This window comes from Artemia sp. Qi Xiang Cuo, chromosome 2 (assembly GCF_049724085.1).
Source record: "Artemia sp. Qi Xiang Cuo chromosome 2, ASM4972408v1, whole genome shotgun sequence".
Classification (NCBI taxonomy): domain Eukaryota; kingdom Metazoa; phylum Arthropoda; class Branchiopoda; order Anostraca; family Artemiidae; genus Artemia; species Artemia sp. Qi Xiang Cuo.
Window position 1 is genome coordinate 55,011,466 of NC_142795.1, and position 11,275 is coordinate 55,022,740.

At 34.2% G+C, this 11,275-nt stretch overlaps 1 protein-coding gene across 1 annotated transcript in view; it reads right to left on the reverse strand.

Moving 5' to 3' along the window:
- Cdc16 (cell division cycle protein 16) overlaps positions 1-10,734 on the reverse strand; it is a 194,982-nt gene extending 184,248 nt beyond the window's left edge. Inside the window, exons 1-2 of the mRNA XM_089108172.1 lie at positions 10,471-10,734; positions 233-385 (exon numbers count right to left, since the gene is read on the reverse strand). Coding sequence (XP_088964298.1) covers positions 233-385; positions 10,471-10,524 — 207 coding nt within the window. The 5' untranslated portion in view covers positions 10,525-10,734. The remainder of the gene's footprint in view (positions 1-232; positions 386-10,470) is intronic.
- Between the last annotated feature and the right edge of the window lie 541 nt (positions 10,735-11,275).

Genomic DNA, 11,275 nt, shown 5'->3' on the forward strand with positions numbered 1-11,275 from the left:
CGTCTATGTATTTATCCGCGACAAAAAAGAAAGCTAATACAAGATGAATTGCTGTCACAGCAAGGAATAAAATTAACACATATTCCCCATAAACAAATGTTCAAAATGGCACTTCAAAAATGCCACAATTATACCTTCAGAAACAGTAATCAGTCAACAGTCAATTCACAACTTAAGCAACACGGTACTAGTTCATACAATACAGCCTTACAATGTAAACCTGTTGACATACCTTATAAAAATTACTGTTTTCTAAAATATAAGCTGCTCTCTTGAACTGCCTGTCAAGAAATAAAGCTTTGGCCATGTTATAGATATCTTCAGCACAATTGTTTGAAAGTGTAGCTGCTTTTTCTGCCCAGAAATAGGCTGTTGCAAACTGGAACTGAGAAAAGAAAATGACATAAATAATTGGAAAAGTTTGAGAAATAGAAAGCATAATGAAATAGGCGCAGATTATTTGATAACTGAAATTTAAATAACTTACAAGTCATAATATCTAGTAAAAATTTATTTTATATATGTTAATGGAGAAATAAATTGTTAATAAAGCAGAATTTCTTAAAAATTTCAACACAAATAGACTAGTTCACTAATTAAAAGGTCACCATTAACACTAAAAAAAAAGAGTCAAAGGCTGCCAAAGATAGAAAATAGAAAATAAAAAATGGTATCCAGATCAACAAGAAATGGATAACCATAATGCCTAAGTCTAAATCCCCTTGTTGCCTAAAACTAGTTTGTTTCAGCTGTAATTTCGTTTAGCCCAAATTTCAAACTGGTTTGTTTCTGGTTTTTGGTCAAGGATTTTGGTATTGTTACAGCATTAAGGTATAGCTAGACCAGACAGAATATAAGTTTTTGTTGATTAATATAAATTAGATATCCACAAAACAGAACTAATAAGAGTTTCATAGTGTATTTTTGATGGGGTAACTCATGGGAAAATTTCCACGGAGGGGAGATATCTGGCATGATTTCAAAAACGATAAGAAATTAAATCAAAAACAAGTATTTTTTCAGATCAAAGTAGGGCAGGGAGGATTTTCCAGGCAGAATTGTCTGACGAAATTTCCTTTTCATCCCATTTTCAGTGAGGACAGAATTGTCTGGAAGAACTTCCCAGGGGAGTTTACATGAGAGGAACTATGCATGGAGAAAATGTCACTAGGGAGGGAGGTTTCCATTGAGGGGGAGACAGATTTCCTGACATTATTTGAAAAACGATCAGAAATTAGATTAAAAAAAAAATCGAACAGAAACGAACAGAAATTGTTTTGAATATAAGAGGGGCTGTCTCCTCTTCAATACCTTGCTCTTTACGCTAAAGTTTGACTTTTTGTCCCAGTTCTTGAAGAATAACTCTTTGAAACACAAGGGCTGTTTATTTAGAATAAGAAGTTTTTTGTAATTACTAAAAAACTTTAGCGTGAACAGCAAGGGATTTAGGAGGGGGCCGCCCCTCTCATATACGGAACAATTTCGGTTCGTTTTAATTTATAATATTGCTACTTACTTTCAGTTGAAAAAACTTTGTTTTTCTATTTATTTAATTTTAAGATCTATCTCACGTCATTAGCTGTAATTTGTCATTCCCTTAGTCATTCCATTCGTGTGCTCTAATTTTTGGCGTGTTTGACTGCAAAATTTTCTTTTTATTTTATTATCGGTTTAAGGATTATCACTTTCTGTCTCTCAAGTGTCTCACAGTGTGTCGTCATGCAGCAAAATATTTTGAATTTAGAGGATTACAAAGTGCTCCTTTCTGCAAACTTTTTGTTGCTTCGTTTCTTTTCTTTTTCTTTTCTTGCTTGCACGACTTCACAATGTCATATATTAACAAAAGATTTGAACTGCTTGAATCTATGATTGTATTGGAAGATCCACAACAGTTTTAACTTGTTTTGAATTTTGCATGCTAAAAAATGGTGAAAAACACCTTTGATCATTATTTTATTTTTTATTTTTGACTCAGATGGAAACTTTAGCTCAGATCAACGAGTCTAAGCTAAGAATATTTCTAAGAAGACATGGGCTGAAAGTATTACTTTGAACTCTTGAAACCAAGGCCATATGTTGCTTATTTTATTGTTCACTGTTCAACTTGGGCGAAAAAAGATGAAAAATAAAATAGGTCAAGCCAATGCAAAAGCAGTAAATTCGATAAGCGAATAACATATGCAAGGTTAGAAACAGATTTTACCTCCTTTTACCTCCGTTTAAATTTCGCCTATTTGCCCAAAATACAAAAATGCGAAGTTGACGAATTTCGCATTTTACCATATGCGTTATAGAAAATTCACTTCAATTTCGGAAAGAAGGCAGGAATAAGATTAAATTTCGCGTAAAACTCAGACAAATCCTCCAATTTTCTTTTTCAAATTTGTGTTACGATTTGATATTTTGATTTGGCTTTACATATATCTAATAACTAGACATATCGCTACGAAACTTCCTTCTCAGAATTTACAAATTGTATTACTGAATTTTGGACCTTCATTACCAAATCTTGGAATTTGTATCGAAGTCGGATCCAAATTTTTGACTCTTTGAGATTCCGCTGTAGCTACTCTGTTTTTTTTCTCGGATACAGAGTAATTTTGGACTTATGGCCCAACTTTCACCGAATCTAAAAAAGTTTGGGTTGCTGCCCCAACCCACGGCGACGCCCCTGTCCGTTACAATAGAGAGAGGAAGCCAAATCAACTTCCATTTACATGCATAGCAGCTTCCCTTGTTCAAATCCTGTCCTAGTTAAGGTCTACAACTGGGTCAAATTTAAATGCTATAAGGTATTTGCAGGAAGTAGTTGTCAGTTGTTTTCTTCCTCTTTCCCCAAATGAACTGATCCAAATTTCTTCTGTGTTCTGCTGCATACAAAGAACAAGAGCTGTTTGACCATTGTGACACACACTAGTTTGAAAGGTATGAAACCGTGATTACTGGGTTTTCTTGAGTACAATAACAAGCATCACGAAAACAGAAACACAGAGGGAAGAGAACGCTGCCATTTATTGAAAAGCAAGAGACTAAAAAGTCTGCAAAAAAACTCTTGATCCTAGAGATTTTTGAGTGTTGTTGCTTGTGTTGCGTACTCCTTGAACTTTCGGGTGTCATTAAGTAGTACGTGCCCTCGGAGTTCTACAGAGTTTTATCAGACTTGTCTATCTATTTAGATTTGAAGGAAATGTCACTCAGGGTGTTTTGAACAGATTTGAAACTCCTTCCTAATAAGAAAAATCAGCGTTAGCCAGCAGCGCTCCACTGGAGAAAAATCAGCGGCGCACCATGGTGTACCAGTTTCCCCTAGATCAGCTATTCACCAGCGAAAAGAAAACTGGCACGGCGTCGGAACTTTAATTGCTGGCTGCATAGGATTAGGCTTATACAACCAACATGCGTTAAATTATCCAATAAAACATGCCAATTGTTGATGGAATTTAGCAGCATATAGCATAAATGTGTGTTTTTGAGTGAAACCGTACCAGTCTAGTCTTTGAGTAAATCGTGAAAGTTTCACAAAGATATCTTCTCACTTCTTGATTTGTGAGCTTAATGTCAAATTTTTAGGCTTACAATTTCGAAAAGTTAATAAGGTAAATCTAGTAGAAAAAATTAAGATCACGTTTTTTTCTCCCTATTTTCTCCCTAGTTATGGACATCAGTCAGTTAATCGTACCCAGTCCCTACAGTTTCCAAATATCCGCGAAAATATTTCATTGAAAAATAATTCGAAGCATTTGACTGTTTCCATATACTAAATGCAAATTATTTGTTGCCTTTTATTACAAAATCTCTTAGAATTAAAGTAATGGTTTTTCGTTAAGATTTAATTCATTTAACTATTGTGTAGGTTGGTCTTATATGATTTTGAAGATTCTGCAATAACACTAAAAAAGAATTGCATCCCTTATAATTCTAAGCTTATTTCTAGATATTATTAACTTGCCTCTGTAAGGGACCATTCTACAGACACAGTTGATTAACACTGGCAGCCCTAGTGTCAGTATTGAAGTGTTAAAAGTTTTATTTTTGCCAAATAGGGCTTTAAAATGGACTTCCTGTTGAAAATTATGCCACAAGCCAATAAAATAGCATTTGCATGTGTTGTGCTTTTTATGACATGTACATCTCCATTTGAAAAGTTCTTTCTACAAAATACACAATCTCTTATTTTTCCCTTGTCTTTCCTCCTTTTTTATTATCTTTAATATCTTTATTACTGTTTAGTTTAGTTGTCAATTCAAGTTTAACTTAAAAGCATATGTATCCTGACATTTGCTTATTTGAACAATGCTTGTGGGAAAGCCAGTCATTTTGGAAGGAAAAAGAAAATATGTTTTATTAAATTAATAGACATAAGCTGGGAAGTACTTAAATATTTCAGTTTTAACCTACAATCTTTTTTTTTCGTTAATGCTTTCAAAAAAAGGTTTTTTATAAACAGTGTAAGAATTCGCCTTCCCAGTTATTCATTTAATTGGCCCCACTGAAAATTAAAGTAAAATTAGAAAGAAAAAAAAATCAGTGTTAGTCCCTTTGATGCTCCAGTTGTGTTGTTGATGGCTTTCTGTGGTAAAATTGCATCCCCCTTGCTAAGTACCTTTAATTCAATTAACCACTCAAGCCACTGAATATCCAATGTTGTGGAGAAATGAACTTTGTTACCACTATTATACAACAACAATAGGTTTAATTGCATTCATCCTATTCCTTCAAATATGTCTTATTGAAGATATTTGTATGAGCCATTTCCTATGGATTAGCTAAAGATAGAGACTATGCACAGATTGATCTCAAGCAATTTAGTGATATACAGAAAATGTTCACCTCTTGCAACCTCATGAGCCCCTATAATTTATAAGAATTTGGATATCCCTAATACATGATAAGAATGATTTGTTTTGAGAAAATGAATTTCTCTTCACCCTAAATGTATATCACAAACCAATAACAAGGACTCAGCACAAGTATCTGAAAGATTACACAGTGGAAGAATGAAAGGCCAGATGGACATATGTAATTCACTACTGCTTAAGTGCAGGGAGCTGCAGATGCCCAAGGATAATATTGCCCCAATGACAGAACCCATAAAGAAATTTCAGATTGTCATAAAGGCAAGAAATGAAATATAGGCAGGAAATCACACTGCTCTACCAAAGTAACCCAATAATCTGTTACATAGATGGACCACAAACCCATAGAAAATTGTAGACAGGAGTATTAAGGCACCATAGTGCCTCTGTTCTGAATGAAGTGATTACAAGTTAGTACCCAAGGGAATTTGCAATGGTCTTCCAGGCTAAAATTTGGGAATAGAACAGGCAGCAACAAGAATGAAGCAATTAAAAAGTACAGGTATGAACAGTTGTATCACTTGTGATAACCAATCTTGTCTTAAGTCTTATGAGAACAACAAGAGCAGAGACAAAAACTAATTGGAGAGCAACAAAGCCTTAAACAGACTAGTAACCAATAATAATGGTATTACACTGACGTGGGTCCCAGGACATTCTGGGATTACATGTAACAAGAAGATTAAGCAGCTAATGCCGGGGTATCAATGACTTATTATTGACCAAAATGTTTCATTTCAAGCTGCTATAAGAAAATGAACCCTTGAAGGAGTGGAACAAAATTGGCAGAGAAAGATGGGATGTAAAGAAACAAAGGAAGCAATTCCATAGTATAATCCCACACTTACAAAACATATTTTTTAACTTAAAAAGTATGAAATACACATAGTTATTGCAGCTATTAAAGGAATTAATTTTTGGAGTCATCTCAAACTTCAAAAGCTGATATCCCAATTTGCCAAAAGAGTCAGATGGCCATGGAAACAAGAAGGTATCTAACAGAAGAACTTCCAGTTGGGATTAGATACCAGCTGGAGACATTTCACAATTTGGATGTTAATCTGGAGGATAGAGTTGTGGAGGATAAGGCCTGAGAATTGGCAGGGTATGTGATAAAGCTGAGGTACATCCACTAGCAAGACATGCCAACCTCTCATCATCAGACATGGATATGATACAGAAGCCAATTGCTGGTAACCTTAATTTTATAGGGCCAGCCAACGTTAGTGACCTTATAAAGTTCTAGATGAGGGTTTTACTATTTTGGACAACAGTTAAGATAAGTCAATAAAGTTTTAGGATGTTTCCATAGCCTAAACTATGCCCTGGGAAAGTTTTTTAAAGTATATACCTCCATCTCTTCCTTCTTTGAAGGGGGCTTACCTTTGAAAGACTGTGTTGCAAAAATGAAAATTTCATAAATGGATCTAAATCTCAAACAAGGCCTAAGAAAAGTGTTTTGAGCTCCAGAACATTGGTGAATCCCAATTTATAAGATTTTTATAAAGTTGGAAAATGTGTTTTAAAATGAAAAAATCTCTTAACATGGCTTAAAATCTAACTTAAATCATTAGAATAGTATTTTCTGCATCCAGAGTCAAAGAAAAGCAGACTCAAACCAAGATTAAGGAAAAATACTTTTTTCCAAGGTTAAGACAGGTTAGCTATGAAGTTCTCTAAGCCTAAGAAATCTAAATAGAGTAGATATAGGAGCTTGAAAACAACTTTCTGTGGCATAATTTAGTCTCTGAACACATTTCTGAAAATGTCATTCCCCAAATGCAACTATTTTCCAAGATAGCATAGAGCCCTGCATCTAGAATTTTATCCTTGTATGAAACCTGTTATGGAATATGTAAAAAAGCTATGAAGTTATCAACCATTCAATATTCTCAATATGTTGCATTTCATGAAGAAGTTTTTGCACAAAAGACTACATGTTCTATGCTTTGATCAGCTATATCAATTATTAGAAGCATATGCTTATACATATTTGTATAAGCATATACATATGAAGATAACCATTGTCTACAAAGCAATTCTTATTTTTAGTTATTTTAATTAAATATTTATCACTCTTTTGATAAAATAATAAGTAAAATAATTTGCTCAAGTTTGAACTCTTACTCTAAAGGGTGATTTTCTTACTTCCATTTCTTTCTCTCCCTTGGACTTGGAACTTCATGTTTTCTATCTTCAAATACATTGGAGAAAATAGCAGGTACACCCACTAGCAATACTTCTTTTTCAAATTCACCTTATTAATGAAAAATAAATTCAAAAATACCACAAACCATTAAATCCAGCAGGCTTTTGCATGAAGCCCAGGGCTATATCCAAGCATCAGAGGGGGAGGGGGGACCTGGTTGAACTGGGAACTACTTTGACAATCTTGTTAATTGTAAGTTTATTTTTCAAATTGGTGTAGCATCTTTGCAAAGGTGCTATGAACAAATCAAATCTCCACTTAGTGGAGAATCAAACAATTCATTTCTAATTTTTCTATAGGATTTATATCCTATAAGTAGCCCTAGACCAAGTCCATAGATTTTGAACTGAAATCAAGCAGTTGTGGACATGAAACCATATGCTAATTATAGAAAAAGCCAAGACAGATAGTCCTAGTGAGTGAGATGGCAAATCTGGCATAAGCCCTTTTTAGGATTGTAAAAAAATTATGTCATTTCATTCGTTGATAGATAAGTCTATCTATCATCCGTCCATACGTCATTCCCAGGGCAGAACTAAGTTAGATAGTCATAGAACTAAGGGATGAAAGATGGGATTGATCTTGGGTAGATGTGTGACAAACAATGTCCACTGGACTTGTATGCAAAATCTGGGACTGAATTTGCTTGGACTCACAGGCAAACCAGTGAAACCTAAGCCTAATAGGCTTGGCAGCTTGTAGCCTAAAGGTGGATGGCCATGTCATAGGATTGACACATGACCAACAAGTCTCCTGGACTCACATAAACAATTCATTTCTTATTTTTCTATAGGATTGATGTCCTATAAGTAGTCCTAGATACTGTAGAGATATATCTGGGAATTAGGGAAAAACAAAATGCAACTTAATTGGAAGCAGCTCTGGCAATCAATTCACATGAAAAACAGCATTCAGTATCTCTTGGAAGATCATTTTGACTGATTTTAAATGACAGAAAATTGCTGGATGAGTATTTTGTAAAATTTCAAGTTTTTGTCAGCTCTTCTTGATTTTGTCATGCATCTTCATTGAGAAATAATTCTTTATTTTCAAACTTTTGTGGTGTTCCAGCGTGCTCCTTTGTCTTCCTGGTCAAAAAAAACTTTTAAACAGTACAAACCACTTCTGGCACATTTGGTCAACTAAAGCATGGTCAACAAATATTTACAGTAAAATATGATGTCTTTTGAAAACATTTTTCTTCATTTGAAGTAATGAAGCAAAACTCTCCACAAAAACACATTATTAGGTACAAAATTTGCTATATATTATGAAGTATATAATATTGTTGTTTACACTTCAACTAAATAATTTTTATTTACATTTGTGCATAATGACAGAAGCTTTCCAATGACTACTTTAAAATGCCAATTGATCAAATAATAAACAAGTCACACAGTCTGTTGTTAAAACAGCACAAACTCATTTGTGCACCTTATATTAAAAAGCAGAATGTTTTTTACCTCAAAGTAAGAACAAAATCCCCTGTATGACTCTTTTTAAATTTTAGTGTTTTAAAACAAGGTGATAAATTATACTCTACTTGACTTTTTGCTAATTGCTTACTAACAAGAGAAATAAAAAGAACTCTTTGTGACTTTTTTATGCTAGTTAGTAGCAGAAAGCTGTAAGAAAAAATCATTTGCATGAACTTTCCTATGCTTTACCATATTAAAACAAAGTGATAAATTGTTTTTTTGCTATTTTCTGACTACTGAGAGAAATAAAAAAAAAAGTCATCTGCATGACTTCCTCATTCTACATAATGAGACGAAACATGATATTGTCTTATCTAGACTTTATACTGCTTTCTTTATAAGGGTAAGATTCTAGTTTTGTATATTTTTGCTGCCTTGGAAAGTAGTTGAGTAAAAAGTAGGAAAATAAAACTCTTAGGAATGCATCCATAGCCTTAAATATCTTAAAGGGAGATATTTTGAAACCTCAATTTCTACTCCTTCTCTCTCTAGAGGGTACTAGCCTTTAGCAATTTTGTGGTATAAAATGAGAATCTTGCAAAAAAGATTTTCTGCTTTAATGAGACACAAAAAAAGTGTTTTGGGCTTTATGCCTTTGTTCAAGACCAATTTATATGGTTCTAACATCTAGAGAAAAAAACTTGATATGGCTTAAAATTGTGCTGCTATAACATGAATTGCATTTTCAAAACTTAAATTAATGATAAGGAGATTGAAAATTCCAAATTGAGGTCAAACATTTTAAGTCAAAATTCAGATAGATCATGTAGCCTACTTATCATGTATACAATCTGCTAAGCCATATAAACAAGAAAAAGGTAAACATAGCAGCTTGGCAATACCTTTGTATGGTATATTTTTGGGTAAATATCTACCAAATCATATTATTAACTTAGGCATAAAGTGAATACCACTCAATGCCTTTTTTTATGATTATTACAAATATAATAATCATTTCTATCAGAAATTAATTTCAGCCCCCCCCCCCCTATATATGCCAATTCAGGGTATATATTTCTACATTAGGGGGGGCAAATTTTGTTTCTGATGTAAATGGGAGGTAAGTTTAAACTATACCCCCCCCCCCGAATGTAGAAATGTATACCCTGTTTTGGCATATATAGGGGGGGGCTGAAATTCATTTCTGATAGAAATGATTATTATATTCATAATCTGGGTTAGGTTGTAGAAATATATACCCTGAATTGGCCTATATATGGGGGGGGGGGCTGAAATTCATTTCCAATAGAAATGATTACTATATTTGTAATCAGCATAAAAAAGGCATCGAGTGCTATATTCACTTTATGCGTAAGTCACTAATATGATTTGGTAGAAATTTACCAATATTTACCAATTTTTGGCGCTGCATTCATCCCAGAAAGGTTAATCTTACTATTTACAAGAGTAACTAACATTTTTCTATTATTAAAATATAAAGAAAAAGTTTTCTATATTATCAAATGTGAACAGGGCTGTTCAAATGGCAGGGGGCTTCCCCAGACACTATGGCTGGGGGGTAGTTTACTTTGATCAAATTTTTAACTTTGATTTGACTTTTTTTTTGCTTATATTTGAGTCGTGAGGGGGCCCTGTAATTAATTTTTCCCCAGATATTGCCAAACATAGAAACAGCTCTGAATGTAGGTAGCCCAAACTATATGTGGCATTTTTTTGGGATGGGGGGGGGGCAGGTCTGTGACTCTCATTGTAGTGACTAATAGCCTATATTTAGAGGGCATCAAACAAAGAATATTACCTGACTTTTGTTCAAGAATCAGCTCAACCATGACCAAATTTTGATATTATATGTGCTAGCATAGTTTAGCCTAAAAGAAAAATGTTGTGGCATCTTAAAGCCAAAACATTATTTTAACCTAAATGATTGAGTACAAAATATAGGAAAGTTACTCAAGTGAATCATTACCACATCTACAGCCTGAACTGAATAACTCCGAAATAGCATGAGAGACTCCATCATTCCAAATTCAATAAAGTTCTTTGATTTGAGTCTGCTGTGCAGGTTTCTAAGATTTAAATTTTAAACCCTTTCGATATAAACCGGGTTTCTCTTTTGGTGTTGACAAAAAGGAAGCGAATCTCCATAGAAGTTAATTACTAAGACCATGATTTTAGAAGAAGCATATTTAAATCATCCCAATGTAAATTCATATCCAGAACACTCAAAATTAAACTTCACATTTTCTCTAGGTCGATTCTGTCACTCCACAGCAATTTGTAATTTTTCCTAGCAAAAAATCCGATTTTCCTAACAAGTCGGCAGGGCCAGACAATATCCACCCATGGATTCTAAAAGAACTGGGTAATGAGATCTAAACTCCACTATGTCAAATATTTCAGAAGTCCCTTGACTCAGAGACTCTGCCTTCGGATTGGAAGAGCTCTAACATTACACCAATATTCAAGAAAGGTGACAAGACAAATGCAGAGAATTATCGGCCGATCACCTTAACCTCGACTGTAGCAAAGCCCCTGGAAAGTGAACGTCAAAATTCTGACACATCTTCTGTCCGACAGTATACTGTCACTAAACCAGTACAGCTTCCTTTCGGGAAATTCAGTGGAGATCAACCTGCTTGAAACTTACAATATCATCACTAACCTTCTGAAGAAGGGAATACCTATTGACCTTATTTTGCTTGACCTCGCCAAAGCGTTCGGCAAGGTGCCCCATAAACACCTTAGGGCGAAACTATTGGCAGTTGGCATCC